This window comes from Prunus dulcis, chromosome 2, assembly GCF_902201215.1.
Source record: "Prunus dulcis chromosome 2, ALMONDv2, whole genome shotgun sequence".
In the NCBI taxonomy this organism is placed as follows: domain Eukaryota; kingdom Viridiplantae; phylum Streptophyta; class Magnoliopsida; order Rosales; family Rosaceae; genus Prunus; species Prunus dulcis.
Window position 1 is genome coordinate 22,206,889 of NC_047651.1, and position 20,443 is coordinate 22,227,331.

General features: G+C 38.6%; 2 protein-coding genes across 4 annotated transcripts in view; one reads left to right on the top strand and one right to left on the bottom strand.

Annotated features, from left to right (window-relative positions):
* Positions 1 to 19,920, bottom strand: part of LOC117619918 (uncharacterized protein PB18E9.04c) — a 21,007-nt gene extending 1,087 nt beyond the window's left edge. Inside the window, exons 1-5 of one of the 3 annotated variants that reach the window (XM_034349983.1) lie at positions 19,147 to 19,920; positions 18,828 to 18,945; positions 18,158 to 18,272; positions 16,535 to 17,569; positions 15,721 to 16,307 (exon numbers count right to left, since the gene is read on the bottom strand). In XM_034349983.1, coding sequence (XP_034205874.1) covers positions 16,053 to 16,307; positions 16,535 to 17,569; positions 18,158 to 18,272; positions 18,828 to 18,945; positions 19,147 to 19,333 — 1,710 coding nt within the window. In that variant the 5' untranslated portion in view covers positions 19,334 to 19,920 and the 3' untranslated portion in view covers positions 15,721 to 16,052. Of the gene's footprint in view, positions 1 to 15,720; positions 16,308 to 16,534; positions 17,570 to 18,157; positions 18,273 to 18,827; positions 18,946 to 19,146 lie in introns of those variants that run through there. The other 2 variants (XM_034349984.1, XM_034349985.1) reach the window with 2 other exon arrangements.
* Positions 11,695 to 14,789, top strand: LOC117619921 (clathrin light chain 2-like). The gene is made up of 3 exons (XM_034349987.1): positions 11,695 to 12,172; positions 13,329 to 13,482; positions 14,247 to 14,789. Exons 1-3 carry the CDS (start codon positions 11,799 to 11,801, stop codon positions 14,598 to 14,600), a joined length of 882 nt encoding a protein of 293 aa, XP_034205878.1. The 5' UTR covers positions 11,695 to 11,798; the 3' UTR covers positions 14,601 to 14,789.
* Positions 19,921 to 20,443: the final 523 nt, after the last annotated feature.

A 20,443-nucleotide genomic window follows, 5' to 3' on the forward strand; every position in this document is an offset into this window, starting at 1 on the left:
TTATTGGTGATGAAGTCTTAGGTGATGTGATAATTGAGTGTGAGCCATTTACTAGAGGGATGCCAAATGTTGACACATTTGATGAACTGGTGGGTGAGTTAGGTGGTCAAAATATTCGAGATGGGTGTGAAGATATATGGATTGAATGATGCTTATGTAATTGGCAGTGTATGACATTCATTTTATAATATATTGTAATGTGATTTCTTCACTTTCATTATACAGGTTTTGGCCACAAAACAATCAGTGCAAAAAAATACTGGATCCAGATTACATCATTATATTCTGCATAAAAAACAACGTCTGTTCAAATAAAACACGACGTTATGTTTAACCATTTATTCAGCATATTTACCGACGTCTTAAAGCAACGTAACAATGAAGAACCACGACGCTATTGTGAAGCAATTATCCAGGATATCACGTCGGGGAAGGATTAAGAACCGCCATGTAATCCAAAATAACACGACTCCAATCCCATAATACCGATGTCTAAAAAATGAGATAAATTATCTGAACATTAATTTGGAACCGACGTGGTTTAATAAATGCGTCGTAAATAATGACGTTGTTTAGAAGTTCAACGTCGTCTACATTAATAAGTACGTAGTGAGTAATGAATACATATAAATACAACGTCGACTATATAAATTCCACCGACGTTGTTTCGCATTTCAACGTCAACTACATAAATACATACGTTGTAAATAATGACACTGACAACTATATCCACGTCATTTTTTTTAGAAAAATCGAAGTGGAAAACTTATTTCACGACGGTCTTTTGTAAATAAGAGACGTAGTATTTTTCATTAACGTCGTCTTCTCATGTATTTAAAGATGTCATATTTTTTATTGTCGTGAAAATTATATTTAACGGCGTATTGTTTTAGTTATCGTCGTTGTATGTCTATATTGCGGCCTTGTTCTTCTAATATGTGTCATATTTTTCCTTTTTAACGACGGTGATTTGGTTTTGTTGGTCGTCTATTCTCATCCTCGACTATTTTTTAAAACTTATGAAGACTAAACACGTCTGTTTTTATTTTTTTTCGACGTTGTTTTATTTAACAACGTCTAATATTTATCGTCGTTGTTTGTTTCTGAAAATAGGACGTAAAAATTTTGTAATACGACTCTCATATATTCGTAACCGACGTTGTTTGTTTTTTCAACGTCTAGTCTATAAATACATACGTCGTAAATAATGACACTGACAACTATTTCCACGTCATCTTTTATAGAAAAATTGAAGTGGAAAATGTATTATACGACGGCTGTTTTTATATAGTCGACGTAGTAGGAATCAATAACGTCGTCTTCTAATGTTCTTAAAGGCGTCATTTTTTTGTTGTCGTGAAAATTATATTTAACGGCGTCTTCTTTTAAGTTTCGTCGTTGTATGTCTATCTTGCGGCCTTGTTCTGTTAATATGTGTCATATTTTTCCTTTTTAACGACGGTTTTTTTAGAGAGTTGGTCGTCTATTCTCATCCCCGACTTCTTTTTTCGTTCTTTTTGCAGTACAAAGACGTCGTTTTGTGTTTGTTGATGACGTTGTATATTTTAACAACGACGGTGATTTAGCGTCGTGGTTTATGAGGGAAAAGATGACGGTGGATTCCACGACCACTGAAAATCTTAATACACGACGGTGATTTACCGTCGTCTTTTTGCTTTTTTGTAGTAGTGGGTTGACATCTATCAATCAAGAGACACACTAAAATTTATAGCAAAAATTTATAATGAAAAATCTGTGCTAATAAATAAGTTAAAATTAAGCTCTTCTTCTTGTAGGATCCTCTCTCTTTTTTTATCTTTCTTCCTCTCAAAATTAGCCAAAACGCCTGTTCATTCATGAGCCCATGCATAGTCATTCGGTTTTGGTCCTTGAGTCTTACATGACAAAAAAGAGAGCAAAGAAGAACCGAGCATGACCTTCTACTCTCAATCTCTTCATGCAAGACACTTGGGAAAATATAAATTAATCACCATTCCAATTCATTGCCATCATATATGATTTATCGTACATATTTATAGGCATAGAGATTTCTCACAACCCAAGATACGTTTCCATGCATATCTAATTGGTTGCAAGAAGCTTTGACCATGATTCCATTCAAGCATGTAACCATCATATGTTGCGGACCCAAGACTGACGACATGATCATTTAAAAACTTTTTATTATGTTTCAGTGTGATGTTAAAAATAAAAGAGATCAACAAGGAAATTAAGAGATGTTGCATGGACAAAATCTCCTTATAGAGCAGGCTCTTGAAGAATAACCAGGATACAATGCTGATAAATTTCACCATCATGTAATTAATCACATCCCCAATTTCCCTTAAAAGAATCTATTCTTGATGACAGCAATCATATATGTGCTTGAACCCATCCCCATTAGAGTTCTCTTTATTCCATGCAGTGGATGTAAATTGGTCGCAAAGATCTTGTGTTTGGGCCAGAGTTTTTGTTCCCCTAATGACCAGATATGGAAGGTTGCCCAAAATTTTAGAATGTGGATATATCCTCTAAGGACCAAAATGCGAGATCAAGGCCTGTGGGAGGCATATCATACTCAAAGTTTTTCCTTTTTCTTTTGACCACTGCAAAAAGTTGGTCAGATTGAGAATATAAGCATCCCGTACTATCAGCTTATCACATATCTATCGTTACCATTGCAATCACTTTCTCAAGAAATTTTACCCATCAGCGAAACATGATCTTGTGACTACATGACCATTTTCAGAAGATAATTCACTTTACATTTAACTTTCACGAATACCATAATTTTTACTTTACAATTAACTTTGACAGGAGCCTCTTAAGTTGAGTTATTTAAGAGGCGTATTTGTAGGACCCACCTCACAATGTGGACAATCAAAACCCATAATCTTTGAGGTTCTGTTTTCAAGAATTATCAATACAAAACTTTAGCCTGTTCTCATTGCAACATCAATTAGTACATCATTTATTTGATCATAATTAGATGTCTAAATGATTTTCATATTATACATTAAATTACAATTGAACTTTGACCTGGAGATTTTTGCTTACCTTTCTTGACTTATTTGGCTTGATTGAAATGCACAAGTGCATGGCTAGAAGGGACATGAGCCTTGCATGCTATTGCCCATCATCTTTCAGTTGAATTTATCTCCACCAACAATGCTCTTGTGCGTACTCATTCTTCTTCCTCTCTACTCATTGGTGTCCTCCTTGTCATGGTAAGTTGAAACTGAATTTGGATGGTGCTTGTAGTAATTCTGTTTGGAAGTGTGGATTGTAAGAAATGTGCATTGAGATCTTATGGGTGCTATTTCAATAATCTCTATCTTTGGATGTTTCTAAGCCAAGATTACTGAACTCTTAGGAATTCGGGAAGGCCTTCGGTTTGCATGGGGAGGCTGGTTATGATTCATTAGTGGTTAAGTTTGATGTGAAGATTTCCATTAATGACATGGTCTCTGTGAGGCTTTTGGGGCTGCAGGGAGGATTATCAACGATATCCGCATGTTATCTAGAAATTTTGCTTCTCTTTCTGTTGTCTTTGTTCCCATATTGTGTAATATTGTGGCTAATAGACTTGCTAAGTTTGCTTTAGGTAGTGTGTCTATTGACGTTTGGCTTGAAGAGGGTCCTCCATGGTTAAATATGTTTCTTCAAGCTAACGCTGATATTTTGAATTTGTCATGAGTTTTTGTTTGTAACCTTGATGGAGCTTGTGCCACTCTTTTTCCTTCGTCTCAAATTTTATCTTATTGAGTTTTCATGGGCAAGGTTTTAATGAGGCCACATTTGTTTGCTTAAGTCTATAACCTTAGACAATTAAATAAAAATTTACTACTTCTTTAAAATAAAAAATATAAAAAATACAATGCGGAGTGGGCTACACAATGTGTTCCCCAGGTTGTTTATTAAAGCAAAAAAGCATCCAAGCAATAACATCAAAATGAATATCAGCTAGGATTATTCTAATTTATGTTCTCAAAGTGTGGAGAATTTTATGAGCTTTTGAAGTTTAATCATGGTTTTGGCGGGTGGCTTCTGGCAGATATCCTACACGCGAACTGAATGATTTCTTTGCGTATGTCATCCATGCTTAAAATAACCTCTATGAAACACAAGCATTCCTCTTTCTCCTCACTTGCTGTCTTAATTGCTGCGATAAGCCCCTCCTCGCATTGAACCTTATAAAAAAGAGGAAATAAAAATTGAAAAAAAAAAAATTACACCAGCCGAGGTTTAGGGCCAGTATCGAAATGGGCCCCAAGGTTTCACTTTCATCAATTTCATACATGACATTTTAAAATCTTACCAACTTACACCGACGGTTACATTGACCGTTAAGTCAGACATTAAATGATGACGTGGCAGTCGTGGAACCCACCACATAACCTAACAAGCCAGTCGAAATAGTCCAGACAAAGGGCATTTCCCGAAGAAAAAAAGAGAGAGGAGATAGTTAAATGTCTCGCTGGGCACGCCTTCTAAGGCTCCCGTTCCAATATCCAAGGCTTGGACAATGAAATCGAACAAAACAAAGGAGAAAATGTGTTGTTTCTGAGTTTTCAAGAGAGACTAAGAGACGGTTTCTTCGAAATCTTGAAATAATCTTCATCCAGTGCAAAAATCAAACTGCAAACAGAGGTTTCAGAAAAGCGAGAGGAAACCGGTGATAAAGATCTAGAAGCGATTGGATGCCTGGAATGGATGAAGAGGCGTCGATGTGTTTGAGATTTTATCCCAATTGTCAATTTATTCCTAATCGAATGGTTTTGTTCGGATTGACCTGTATATATGTTTTGTGAACAAAAAATTAAAAACAAAACTAAGGATCCAAATTTTGTACCAAATTTGGATTCTAAATGATGTGACATATGTTACGTGATCAATATTTAATAAATCTATTTCAACTTGGATTATAATTAATTTATTTAAAAACCTAAAACTTAATTAGTAAAACAAAATAATCCAGCCAATTCCAAAAAGTTAGAAAGAGAGCCCCACCCATGAACGCGCCTCACGGGCTTTGAAGGTTTTCTCTGTTTCCTCACTTGTTTTGCGTGTGCTCAGGGTTGTGACTACAGCGGCCGTCGACGACGGTCTCTGTGATGTCGGAATTTGTTTTCTCTGCTGGGGTGGGTGGTTCCCTTAAAGATGGCCCTATTGCTGGTGAGAAAAGAGCTCGTACCCAGGAGATGTTGGATGTTGGCGGACTGGAATCGGACGAGCCGTCTCCCCCTCTTCCTCCAATCCCGATGAGCTTTAAGGATAAAGTTTCTGGGGATTTTGGTATGGCGGAGGATCAATTGGTGTTTAGCGATGATGATGTTGTGATTTAACAAGGGGCAATTCCCTCAATACAATTCTCAAACAAAGTAAAGAGCTCTTTGTATCGGCCTTGGTGTTCTGCTGTAATTATTTAAGCTCATGGGTCGTCCTCTAGCTTACACCTTTCTCAGATCTCGTCTTCTCTAGAGATGGGCACTTAATGAGCTTAATTGATCTAGAGAATAACTACTTCATTGTGAAGTTCCTTTATGAGGAAGATATGAGATACGTGCTCACTGGTGGTCCTTGGCAAATTGTTGGCCAATACATTTTGACACAAAAATGGAAGCTTGGGTTTAATGCGAAGGAGGGGAAGATCACCCATATGACTGCTTGGGTTCGAATTAATGGGCTGAACGTTGAATTATTTCGTGCTGGTGTTATGGAAAAAATTGGAAATCTTGTTGGTGCTACGGTCAAGGTGGATGCTCATACTCTTAGTCAAGCTCGTGGTAAGTTTGCTCGAATTTGTGTCGAACTTGATTTGGCTAAGCCTCTTACCCCATTCATTGAGATTGAAGGCCGTACTTATGGGGTTGTGTATGAGGGAATTAATTTGGTTTGCTTTGAATGTGGATGTTTTGGGCATGGGAGAGATTCTTGCCCTATTATTTTGCAAGCCAAATAGCAGGTTCCAGAGTCAGATAATGCTGATTGTATGGAGGATATTTCTACTGTCCAGGTTAATATGAATTTAGGTACTGCTACAAAGGAGGCTGAGGTTCCAGCAAAGATGCACGGGGAGTGGATGTTGTTGAAGCCAAGGAATTTTAGGAAGAATAGCATGAATGATGTAGGGAAGGGTGTTGAGCTTAGCAAGAGGAATACAAAGAATACTGGTACGAAAGCTATTAGTCCTGTCTTTGGTTCTCGTTTCAATGTGTTGACTGAGGAGGTTGGCAGAGAAGAGGATATGGAGGGATCTCCTCCTGTTATGACTAGTGATTCTAGGTCTAAAAAACAGGGTTCTTCTGCTAATACTTATTCTACTAAGGCAAAATGTGCTGGGGTGAAATCTGCTTCCTCTCGTGACTCTGGCACATGGGTGTTTAAAAAACCTCTCAAGGACATTTCCAATTCCGTGGTCGCTAATTCTAGTGGTGGTGGTGTTAAAAGTGGTTCTGTTTTAAGGAGGCCTTGGAAGAACAGAGCTGGGGCTAAATCTTTCTCTTGTCATGATATTGAACCTGTGGGGCTGCAAGTCAAGGGCTCTGATGTTCAAGATGATGTTCGGGGGAAGTTTTCTTTTAATTTGGGTGGCTCTATTTTTCCTAAGTTGCCTTTGGGTAAGGGAGGTTTATTTTTTGGTCATGAACCTCCTGATATCAGTGAAATGGGAATTAATGAGGTTGAGTCTTCCAATGCGTGCGATATGGATCATCAGGGTAATTTCTCTGAACATTATGAGTCTGTTACTGGACTGGAAGCTGATAGCTCTTTTGAGCATGATGGTCTTGAAGCCGTTGAGGCTGAGCATGTGCAGATTTAGGTTTGTACCTAATATTATCCCTCATTATTATCATTTTATGATGAATATTATTTCTTGGAATGTTAGAGGTGCTGGTAAAGATAGGTGTGCTAGTAGTATTAAGGACCTAAAAAAGGCTTATGCCATTGATGTGTTTGCTATTCTCGAGCCTCGTATTAGTGGCCCTAGGGCTCTCACGGTTGCCCAGAGTTTGGGTTTTTCTCATTACCATATTGTTGATGCTTCTGGTTTTTCTGGGGGTGTTTGGTTGTTATGGAATGGGAATTCAGTTTCTCTTCAAGTTGTTGCGCACTCTAGCCAATCTATCACTGCGTTAGTAACTTTAAGGAATCATAGGTGGCTCCTCACTATTGTTTATGCAAACCCTTGCCCTGGAATTCGTGAAGCTTTGTGGAAGTACTTTGATGGTCTTATTGAAGCTTCCAATCTGCCTTGGCTTGTTCTAGGTGATTTTAATGATATTGTGAGTGTGGATGAGAAATGTGGGGGTAATTTAGACCAAGGTGGTAAAAAGTTTGTTGAGTGGATTGATCGTAACCATTTGGTTGACCTGGGTTTCTCCGGGGCAAAGTTTACTTGGTGTAATAAACGGAATGCTGAAGGAATTATTTGGAAGAGGCTTGATAGGGGCCTTTGTAGTATTGATTGGCGCCTTCTGTTTCCTGAGGCCCACCTCCTGCATCTTCCTAGGGTGAACTCGGATCACTGTCCTATTTTGGTGCGCCTTGACTCCAAACATTATCCTAATAGAGCAAATGTGCCTTTTCGTTTCCAAGCCATGTGGATGTCTCATCCTGATTTTAAGGAATTTGTTACGAACATTTGGAGTTCTGGTGATGGTCATGCTGTGCACAGATCAGCTAGGCTCGTGGCTCCGCTTGGCATTTGGAATCAGCGGATTTTTGGGTGTATATTTACAAAGAAAAGACATCTATTAGCTAGACTTGCAGGAATTCAAAAGAAGCTTTGTCATGAGCATAATCCTTTCCTTAGTAAGCTTGAGGTTGAGCTTACTAAAGATTACAATTTACTACTGGATCAAGAAGAGACTTTTTGGCTGCAAAAGTCCAGGAATACCTGGCTTAAAGAAGGGGACAGGAATACTCGGTTCTTCCATCTGTCTACAGTTGTTAGGAGAAGAAGGAATAAGTTGGAAGGGTTACATGATGATTTTGGGGATTGGGTTACTGAGAAACAGAGCATGAAACATATTATTATTAATTATTTTCAAGGGTTGTTTTGTGCTTCTGATTTGGTTGGTGACTATGCTTTGCTTCCTCAGTTGTATCCTAGCCTTGAAGAGGCTGATCTTGAAGGTCTTACTTGTCCGGTTTCTATTGAAGAGATTAAGAATAGTGTGTTTGCTATTGGTAGATTGAAGACCCCTGGACCTGATGGTTTCCCTGCTCTTTTCTACCAAGATTATTGGGGGGTTTGCTATGATGATATCATTTCCTTTGTACAGGATTGCTTTAATACTGCCACCCTTCCTGATCATTTAAATGAGACTCTGATTGCTTTGGTGCCTAAAGTGGAGAGGCCTATGTTTATGAATCAGCTTAGGCCTATTAGCCTTTGCAACACTCTTTATAAAGTGGTCTCTAAAATCCTTGTAGCTAGGCTTAGGCCGTGTATGACTAAGCTTGTCAGCCCTAACCAAGTTAGTTTTGTTCCAGGGAGACAAATTACGGATAACATTATTGTTGCTCAAGAAGTTCTCCACAAATTTAAAAATGCCAAAGGGAAGAAGGGTTTTATAGCTTGGAAAATTGATTTATCCAAAGCTTATGATCGTATGCAATGGCCTTTTATTAGGGAGGTGCTCTGGGAAGTGGGTATTAAAGGAAGCATCCTGGAGTTGCTTATGCAGTGTATCACTTCTGTGCAGTACAAGGCCATTCTTAATGGGGAGCTAACTGACTCTTTCTCTCCTCAATGTGGTATTAGGCAGGGGGACCCTCTCTCCCCTTATATCTTTGTTTTGTGTATGGAAAAACTTTCTCATCTCATTCAACAAAAGATTCATGATAGAGCTTGGAAGTCTGTTCAGATTTGTCAAGGAGGTCCTCATATTTCCCATTTATTTTTTGCTGATGATTTAATCCTTTTTGGGGAAGCTACTATTGATCAAGCTTGGTTAATGAAACAATGTTTGGATGATTTCTGTCAGTTGTCTGGTCAGTGTGTTAGCTTTGAAAAGTCTATGATATGTGTTTCCCCAAATACATGCTCTGATTTGGCTAATTCAATCGCTACGATAAGTGGTTCTCCTCTCACTGCTAGCCTTGGTAAGTACCTTGGTGTCCCTCTTATCCATACTAGAGTCAGTAAACAAACTTATCAAGAGGTTATTGCTAAAGCCCAAAAGAGATTAGCTTCTTGGAAGAGCCATACGTTGTCTATGGCTGGTAGAATTACTTTGCTTCAATCTGTTACTGCTGCTATTCCTATCTATACTATGCAAACTGCCAAGTTGCCTATGTCTGTCTGTGATAAATTGGATCAGCTCAATAGGAATTTTCTTTGGGGGCATACCAGTAATACTTCTAAAATCCATCTTGTCAATTGGGAGCAAGTGTGTAAACCTAAGATAGTTGGTGGGTTAGGCATTAAAAGGTCTGCTTGGATGAACCAAGCTCTTTTGGCTAAGACTGGATGGAGACTTCTTCAACATGAGCAAGGCTTGTGGTCTCAGGTCTTCTATGCTAAGTACTTAAAACACCGAAACATTTTAACTGTGAAGGACTCTTATTTCCCTTGTAGCTCTAGTGTTTGGAGGGGTGTTCTTTATGGTAATTCTGTCCTTTCCAAAGGTGTTAAGTGGAGAGTTGGGTCTGGGGATAATGTGTTATTTTGGACTGATAAGTGGTTGAGTTGTGGTCCTTTGTATCAATATTCGCTCATTGATCTTTCTGAGGAAATGCTTCAGCTGAATGTTGGTGATTTTTTAGACGAGGGGGTCTGGGACTTTAACTGCTTAAGGGAATGTCTTCCTTCTCATATTATTCAGTTAATTTTAAGTGTTCATGCTGGTTTTAATGGCAGTGGGGCTGATAGATATATTTGGCAGTTCACGCCTAATGGTTCCTTCTCGGTTAAATCAGCCTATTGTTCCTTTTTACCTGATGAGGCTTCAGTTAAATGGGATTGGCAGTTTCTTTGGAGGTTGCGGCTCCCTCCTAAGATTAAAACTTTTCTGTGGATTGTTTGTCATCAAAAGTTGCTTACTAATGTGCAAAGGCAGAAGAGAGGCCTCACTCAAGCTCCTACTTGTCCTAGATGTGATTATCCTATGGAAACTATTGCTCACTTGTTTAAGGATTGCCCTTTATCTTTGACCATTTGGAATTGTCTTCAAATTGGTAATAATCCTAGCCCTGAAATGGTGGATTTTAAAGAGTGGCTGTTAAGGAATCTACAATCTAAAAGAAAGGTTTATAATGGGTTGCCTTGGCCTTTGGTTTTTGCTCTTTATTTGTGGTTTATCTGGAAATGGAGATGTAAAGGAATTTTTGATCAAAGGTTTGTTATGCCTGGTGAACCACATCAATTAATTCTTCAGTATGCGTTGGAATGGTTTAATGCCACCAATCTACCTTCCCTTTCTTATGTGCCGTCTATTGTTCAACTTCATTGGATAGCCCCTACTTATGGAGTTTGTAAGATTAACACAGATGGAAGTCGTAATTGTGTTTCTGAGTTTATTAGTGCTGGTGGTCTTTTAAGAGATAATTATGGTGCTTGGATTAAGGGCTTCTTTGTGAAGCTGGGTGTTGGTTCTGTTCTTGAAGCTGAGTTGTGGGGCATTTTTTGGGGTCTTCATTTGGCTTGGGAGTCTGGCTTTCGTGTTGTGGAGGTGGAAAGTGACTCTAGTGTGGCTGTGGCTCTTCTTTCTAGCTCTACTATTTCCACACACCCCCTGTTTAGCCTTATTAGGTGTTGCAAGTTAAAGGTGCAAGATGGTTGGAGTTGTTCTGTTAAGCATATCTTCAGATAGCAGAATGTGGCAATTAGGGGTGGGCACGGTTCGGTTTGGACCGGTTTTTGCCTCAAATTAGAACCGATCCGATACTATTCATGCGGTTTGGTTCGGTTCGGTTTTAATTAAAAAATTCAAAAACCGTCCGGTTCGGTTTGAACCGGTTTCGGTCCGGTTCCGGTTCCGGTTCGGTTTTGAACCGGATTATAAAAATTATTTTTTTAAATTTTTTTGTAATACAATTCTCAACTGAAATATTATTTTTTTACTTGAAAATTAACAAATTATTCAATTTCATATAATTAATAAATATTAAAGTGAGAAAAGAGAGATATTTTGACATTGAACTTGGATAAATATTAGGTTTTTTTTTAATGAAATTAAAAATATAGCATTAAATATAAATATATATTGAAATTATATATTTTTTTAGTTTCACCGGTTAGGTTCGGCCCGGTTCGGTTTTTGAAGACATGGAACCGGATCCGAATCCGGTCCAAACCGGTCCGGTTCGGTTTTTGACCGATTTTTGACTTTTTGGTCAACTCGGTTTTTTTCCGGTTTAGTTCGGTGTGGTTCGGCTCGGATTTCCGGTTTGCCGGTTTGAGTGCCCACCCCTAGTGGCAGCTGATGTCTTGGCTTCTATGAGTTCTGAGTTTGGCACTGGGGTGCAATATTTTACTGAGGTGCCTACCTTTCTTGCGTCTTGTTTGGCTGAGGATGCTATTGGGGTGACCAGGTCCCGTGTTGTTTGTGCCTAGTCTGTTTGCTTTGGGCTCTTAGCCCCTTTTGTTACCCAAAAAAAAAAAAAAGGCATGTGAAATGGATGTGGGCCCAACATGTGTATTGAACCCATATCTCAAATTAAAGCACAATATTTCGGCCCAGCACAACGCAACCTACTGATATTTCTCCAGCAATTAGCTGCCTTTGCGAGCACTTCGCCTGGTAAGAACACACAGAGAGAGGCCTCTCATACGTGTCAGTACATTGATCATGGCTTCGTTCAGTCAACCCGAAGACGACTCAGTTCCAACCACCGGGTCAACTCGCCCATTCGACGACGATGGTTACCTAGGCTACGACCCCCGTCTCCCCTCCGTGCGATTCGACTCCTTCGTCGCCACTAACTTTGCCGACTCGGAGTCGGTCAAGGATTCGGCCACTGACTCGCCGCTCTTCCACGGCTCCGCCGTAGATGACGCGTACCCCGCTCAGCAGGCGACGGAGGGCCTTTCTTCTCCGTCGATCTACCCTGAATCGAACGGCCAGGGCTTCGATGGAGGGTTCGGCGAATCCAACGATCCGATTTTGCCGCCTCCGTCGGATATGCTGCCTGAGGAAGGCTTTGCTCTCAGAGAGTGGAGGAGGTAGGGTTTCGAATTTCGCTTGTTTGCAATAGAACCAATATTTATGTTGAGCAATCTATCTGCCAAACTATGTATTGAATTACTAATTTATCCTAATCTAAAATGGGCCATCAAGAATCCAGGTGCGGAAAAAGATTTTTCTTCTTCTTTTAATGGTTTATTGGAGATTAGAAGACCTGTATTTAGTTATTCTTAGAAGAGCAAACTATATTGATAGAAGGTTTGAAGCTCAAAATATAGAAATAACATAATTTGCTACCATACTGGTGTGGGAGTTGCATCTTGCTGTATAAGCAGCACATAAATCAGAAAGTTTGTTAGGCATAAATTATTATGTAAATCTGGAGATAATGGTCTTTACAAAACTCAGAAATCTACTTTTGATGGTTTTATTATCTCTTTCTTAGAGCTCTCTCTCGCTAGTTTTTAAACACTATTCAGTGAGGTAAAAAACCCTTTTTTCTTCTTAATGAAACTAATTCTGGGCATGAGAGCAGTGCTTAAAATCAGAATCTGCTGTTTCTACAGACATTGGACATTGTGGCAGCGCAGATAAATTCAGAATTGTAGCGGTAGCAGCTCATTCACAAGGGTCCTGTGGACCACCACGAATGGGACAAAGTTTCTTTTTTTTTTTCTTCTTTGGTGTTGTGTGATAGGGTGTATTAGGGTGTATTAGGGTGTACCGGGGGTATTTTTGGTAGTTAAAATAGGGTGTACTTAGTTAATTTTACATTTTGATTTAAATATTAGGGTGTACTCAGTTAATTTTAGGGTTCGTTTAACAACACCCTTAAATTATGACTCTTTGTGCAATTCAGTTAAAATTGCGTTTTAAAATATTATTGTTGAATGAGAGAAAGTTGTTCTTTTAGTTTCAGTAGTTTCTAAGAATTGCATGCCTAGTGGGTATTGGTTAAATTGCTGAATTGAATTTGTTAAATTCTTTATGAATTGCTGTATATTTTCTGATAAATTAAACAAGACCTACCATGCCATTTGTTTGTATAAAATTTCGGAGCTCAATCCGAAGCCAAAAAACAATTCGTCACTGTCTGGTTTTTAAGTTTGCATAGAATATGGTGGAAAATTAAATGGTTGAATCATGTGAGGTTTGTAAAGGAGTTCTCATAAACCAAACTTTTGTGGCATTCAGACAGAATGCAATTGAGCTGGAGGAGAAGGAGAAGAGGGAAAAGGAGTTGTTAAACCAAATAATTGAGGAAGCAAATGAATTCAAGATTGACTTCTACCAGAAGAGGAAGATCACTTGTGAGAATAACAAAGCTGCTAACAGGGAAAGGGAGAAGGTTAGATCAAATGAACTTTCAGAAAGATTTGATTAGCACTATTCTCTGTTTTAAATGAGCTCTTTTGAGTACTAATGTTAACTTCATACTTCACTGTCTCAAGTTTAAGTTTTTGTTGGCATGCATAATAAGATCATTTGAGCTGATGCCGGTAGTGTATTTATTTCATGTAGCATTAGTTCTTGAATTGCTGATTCTTTCAATAATTGAATATGGGTCCAAATAGGCGTTGAAGAAGAGCCAGATCTTGTTGATACATAGAAGATTATAACTTTTATTCTCTTTACTAGGACTGAAGACTTAGTTAAACTAAGTGATAATCACAGTTATCTGGGATTCACTACATGAACCTCAGGTAGACTGTTTCCTTGTTATCCCTCATTGTAAACATCTGTAGAAATCATCTGAAATGTGTCCTCTTTCTCATTGTAAGATTTTGATTTTGATTTTGATTTTGATTTTTTGTTGTTAAGATATTGGTAACAGATTTCTCAGTGTATTCAGCGTTAGCATTTAAGTGCATGTATATTGTGAGTTTTCCACTACCAGAATGAACTCTTGATGTTTCAAGTGTCATTACCTCGTTAATTGGGGATCTCATTTGGACTTTGTTGGGATTTAAAAATGACATGACTTTACAGTTTCTTTCTCCTTTAAATATCCTAATTGATTTCTCTTCTAACTTCTAAGATTAGAAGAGGTAAAGAGTTATATATACCTTCCCAACATATATTGTTTTGAACTTGTATTTTTGCGTTTCTCAGCTGTTCCTGGCCAGTCAAGAGAAGTTCCATGCTGAGGTAGACAAGAACTACTGGAAGGCAGTTGCAGATCTCATTCCCAATGAGGTGCCAGCTATAGAGAAGAAGAGAGGGAAGAAGGATCAGGAAAAGAAACCTTCCATTATTGTGGTACAAGGTCCAAAGCCTGGAAAGCCAACTGAACTTTCAAGGATGAGGCAGATACTTTTAAAATTGAAGCATAATACGCCTCCCCACCTTAAGCCTACACCCCCAGCACCAGCCCCTGCTAATGATGCTAAACCCAGTAGTTCTTCTGCTCCACCCAAGGCTGCTGCTGTGGCAGCCGCCCCTGAGGCTGTAGTTGCTGCTGCATAATTTTACTGGCCATCTTTGTCAGGATTATTTCGTAGTAACCAAGTACTTTCATGCAGTATTGTGGAGTTTTTCTTGCTGAACGTATTTCTGATGGATATATTCAGTTCTAAAATTTTGTGTTTTATATGTACAAAAGTGAATTAGAATCCAAATTTTATGATAATATTTCATTGTCGGTAGGTTTAGTAAATCCACCTCTCATTGCAGCTCTTGAAGAATGCCCATATACATAATAAATAATAATATTTAGTTAAATTTTCATCTACTGGTTGAAAGAATGACTTCATTCATATTTTTTTTTTGTTGGTAAAAATGACTTCATTCATATAAGTAAATGGTATGCTCGTGTTGAATGTAAGACTTAATTCATATTTTTTTTTTTTGGTAAAAATGACTTCATTCATATAAGTAAATGGTATGCTCGTGTTGAATGTAATTGAAGGCCCTGGTTCGTGGGGTATTGATTAATCAGACTGCTAGTTGCGTCTGCAATGGCGTCCGACTTGTTGAAAGAGGAACCTTAAGAAGCAACTGTTGCAATCTTGAGAGTTTGGTGAGACAGCACTGGAATGAAATGATTAAAAAACTCTCATGTGAATAACACTTTTTGCTATTCCGATTAATAACACAATGACATGTGCAATAATTTTTCCATGTGTGTCATTGTGGTGTTAATTTGGGATGGTAAATTTATTTTTCTCATTGATGGGCTGGGTGTCGTGATCCTGAAGATGCATGCATGATGGAACTCAATATTAAAGTGGTCCAGCTCTGAAATTTAGGTGAGAAATTCTTCTGTCGCACATCTGGCTTTCACTGAAATGCCCAACACCAGTGGTCCTTAAAGTTTGAGGACGCAGACGCAGTATATGAAACTAGGACTTCAAACAAACAAAAACAGCCAATGGTTTTGACTCCTAAATTCCAGAAAGAAAGAAAAAAAATGATTGTTTTACATTGGCTCATACATAGCAATTTTAATTTTCAAATGAGCATAGTATGCTTTTACAACTACTTCCGCTACACTATCAATTTCTCCATGATGCCGTTTAGAGAAGGAAACATTTTTCCTTGTAAAAGTAATCAGCAAATACCAAGTTTCCTTTTAATGGTAACATTCAACTCAACAAAGATCGGGGTAAGGACTTAGGAAGCAAAATAATCTCGGGTTCACCGATAACAGGGATCTAACTTTTCGATACAAGTATCCGTAGAAAATGAGCCAAGAAAGGCTGTTCAGCACATAACTAGATTTCCTAATATTACAAATATCATGAATTACATCACCGCCAGCATTTGCAATAAACTTTACATTAAGCATAGAGGCACAATTCTAGTCAGGTGTCTCGGGAAATTGGTTTTCTTTTGACTATCAAGATGATTGGAACCCAAACTAAAAATACAAGGTAGATTAGAGATGCAGTTTATGTGGGATGATAGGACCCCAAACCATTACCTACCCCGCACACTAGCAGGAGATCGACCACCTCTCTCACTGCCATTATCTTCTACTTCACTCCCATCTAAACAAATGCCATTGTTGTTTACACTGACTTCGGAGCTAGCATTACTGCTAGTGGCAAGAGGAGAATCTGAAACACTAACCGTTCTGCTTCGCGCAGGCCCTGATCTCACACTGTACATAGAGGATGCAGGAATATTTGTCATTAAAGGTCGTAAATTACCTGGAATGCTTCGCCTTATGTCCTGCATCAAACAGTTGAATCAGGAAAATGTAAAGGATACCAAACTTGAATCAAACAATTTCTCTAAAATCAAGTAAATTCTGACTGCTCAGCAACTTTGAGGGAATGAGGGAAAACTATCTTCGGCCACAGAGAATATGAAATACTTCCATAGAATAACAAGCACAATTGTGTACTAAGACACCAGGGATTCTAGTCTCAACTCATAAAATGCAAAGACATGCTTACCATGTGGCGTATAGCCATATCAAGGGATTTCTTTGAGAGTGTTCTACCAAAGCCTGAGCTGTCTGGGGATGAAGATGACTTCCCAGAGTGGTTACCATGAGGAGAATGTTTGTCCTCTTGCTTTGGTGGTGCCAGTTTCCTCATATTTATTACCCTCTCGACCATTTTTGTTCCAATTAAAACAGGGCTCACATTGTCATTAACTTTAGAATGCCCCCGACTGAATGCAGGAACAGAGCTCCCACTTGTATGACTAATGCCATTGGGAGCCCGTCCTCTTGAAGGAGAGCATGATTGCCGTCTTGGTCTTCCATTAGAACCAGGCTCAACAGAAGAAGATCGAGAACTGGGTGCTCCAGGCCTACCTCTAGAGGCTGAAAGTGGTCTATCAGGAAGTGTTGTCCTTAAATTTGGTGGAGCATCAAGTGAGAAACCAGGCATTTCTGAGGGCTTCCATGGTCTAGATTTCACTGTAGGGGACGCACCACGTGATGGCACTGGATTTCTTGCTGTTGCAGGAACTGGCTTGGAAACTGATGGAGAGGACCTTGATGGAGGAGCTGATATACTAGGTGTAGTGGATGGCATGGACGGTCGACGAGTTGGTGTTGATGCTCTTGAACTTGATGCAGACTTGGGTGGGGGTACAGTGGGTCTGGAAGTTGGTGTTGAAGATCTTGCCATAGACCTTGACGGTGTAGAGGATCTTGAGGGAATAGTAGATTTAGTTGCAGAAATGGTAGATTTAGGTGCAGGAATTGTGGATTTTGTTGTGGGAACTGTAGGCTTAGCTGCAGAATTTGTGGACTTGTTTAATGGCAAGCTTGCTCGAGAAGTAGGTGTTGACGATCTTGAAGGTCTAGGCGCAGAAGTCAATGTGGGGCGTCCAGTTGGTGTTGCAGCTCTCGATCCTGGACCTCCTGATGATGAGGGCCTCCGGGTCCCTGAACTTGAAGAACTCAACCCAGGGGAAGAAGTTGATTGTTTAGACACTAAGTTGCTCCTAGCAACAGGTTCTGGCTGGGGGTTTGCTAACTATGACCAAAATGAAGAAATAACTTAGAAACACTATGTGAAACGCAAGCACAATTAGAACTCAAAATTCATGAACTTAAAATTACCATGAAATCCACCCTCATTTCAAAAGACTGATAAATGAGAGAAACATCATCATTATTTCAATTATTAGAACATTCTAAGCTCAATAGTAGTCGAATCTCCTCTAACTTGCATATTACAGATAAGTAATTTTCTTTTAAATGCAGTTTCTAAGTTAAGCAATGTAAAGTTTGACAGATGTAGAATTAGTTCAAAAGTTCAGATACTCATGTAACTGCCAATTAAGCTTCATATCCTAAGGATATCTTTTGCAACTTCTCTGATTCCTAATGAAACCCTTGTTTTTCGAAAGATTAACAACAGTGCAGCATAACTATTAATTGTCAGAGAAAAGAAGAAAGTCCTAAAAAATAAAATTCCATACGAACTGGTGGCTTCTGCTTTTAAAAGGTTAAAGATCGATGCTAATGTTCAAGTTTGTCGACTACCATGCATATAATGATAAATCCCACCCACTTACACTTAGAATTGCAACCCAGTTGATACACTTAAGGAAATGCTTACTCTAGATTTGAGTGCAGTAGGACGAGCCTTTGGGGTTCCAAGCTGACTCATCATGGTCCTATGTGATTCCATCTCCAATGAAGGAAAAAGAGGAGTCCCGGGTGGAGTTAAAAGCCTGAAAGGAGAATAAAAAAGTTTTTTGTTAAAGCAGAATAAATTAACTAATGCCAACTTAGACAACACTAGTCATTTAAGATGCTTTTTAAGAACGAACGCACATGTCTGTACAGACTTCTTATTTATTAAAACAACTCCATGGTCATGCATTTCCTTCCTCAGAAGTTCCTATATTGCATAGGTATGCAAAATTTCTAATGAAGATCTATTAGAAGTAAAACGAAGGGAAGGCAACAGGGTTTGGCCACCTTGATAATCACCAACTCACCCCACATTAGGCATGTAATCAGCAGGCCACAGACTATATCGCATACTGTTGGACTTTGTTCAAAAACTTTATAATCCAAAACATTTCATATGATATAATTGGAACAAAACTCAAATTCTTCAACCATCCTAAGTTTAAAGGATTCGATTAACCTAATTTAGAAGTTCCATAATATACAGAAAATTTTCAGAATCATAGCCTACAAACATTATAAATGAAAAAATATATATATGGCCTATACATAACATTTACTTTAAGAAAATGTAAAACACATTATGGCATTACCAATCATAATCATTCTTATCATTGTCTGAATTGAGAAAATCATCAGCACCAGTTTTGCGTTGAGGTGCTGGCGTTGATGAGGAAATATTGAAAATGGGAGAAGTTCCGGGTTTCGACCCTGCAAATATAGGGGTTACCAAATTGGAAACACATCAATAATCAAGACCAACGCCTAAATAGACAACATTCCCAACAATACAAGCGAAGTACAGATTATCATAGCATCAGTTCAAGCAAAACACACATTAACGATCAATAACACGAAACTTGCAATCCTACATTGCAGTCCAAAACTTAAATATTTGGGCATAAAGAGTACCTAATGGTGCATCGAACTCTTCAGAGCTGTTAAGAAGAAGATCATTTCGTTCTTTTTCGCGCTTCTTCATCTCTAGGAACAAAGCGAGCTCTTCTTCCTTCTCCTTCCTCACTGAGGCTCTCAGCTGCTGCCTCTGTTTCATCATCGCTTGCATTTGCGATTCCTGAGCCCTAAAACTACGATTCATCTCGACAACGCAAAGTCCAGGCAACCCAAGACTAGGCCCAATAATCACAGATCAAAATAATAATAAACAAACTAAAACCTAATTCCAACCACCGCTCAAACAACTATTGTAGCAGAAAACGTGTTGCCGTCGTCACCAAACGAAGTTCAGCAACTGTTAGATCTGAAACCGAGGGTTAATTGGTGCACAAATTCGAAGGCTACGAATTGGCATTTTGTTTCACTTTCTTCCAAGCGTAAAAGCTGAATAGGAGTGTAAGAAGGGTGAGAATGATGAAATCTTGAACTGTCCTCATCTATAAGGAACCGCCATTGTTGAGGAACGGAGCTCAAGTGTGTGGAAGCTTAGAGGAGAAGAGAGATTGAGCTTCAAGGAACCGCCATTTTGCGAAGCGAAGCTCGAAACGCAGGTGAGTCGAGTAGAAGTTGTAGAGAGAATCCTTGGAAGATCGGAGATTTCACAGTGGAGAGAGAGTGAGGGGGAAGAGGAGTGGCATCGAATGGTAATTTAGGAAAGAGTTGGAGTCTGAAATGGGGAAAATGAACGGAGATGCACCGTGCAGCTCGCGTTGTTTCTCTCACTTAAAGCCTACGTTTTCAGGTTGTGGCTTTTGGTGGGTAGATAATCACGATAATGCCCTCTTTTCTAATTTATTTCATTTTTGTTTTGAAATTTGAAGTGGTTGTATTTGCAGTTAAGCGCATGTACTTTTATGTAATTCTGATAGATGCCGTCGAGGATTGTCTTGGTTCTGTCAAGATGAATATTGTTTTTGTTTGGATGTCCCGTAGATCATACTCCAGAGTTATACATTATCTAGGGATGGGCACAGTACATATTGAATCGATTTCACTTTAAAATTGTTACTGAACCAATTACAATATAACGATTTAATTTAGTTCAATTTTAACAAAAATTATAGAAGAAATCAATACTCACCTTGGATAATAAAGAGGTTTTCCCATTTTTTCTTTTTTCTAATGTTTTCTAAAATAGGTCTTTTTTGTTGATTTTTATGAGATGTATTATAATATTTGATGGATTTTAAATTTTAGATCCCTTAATTAAACGAAATATATAAATGACTATTAACTATATTAGCTCTCGATT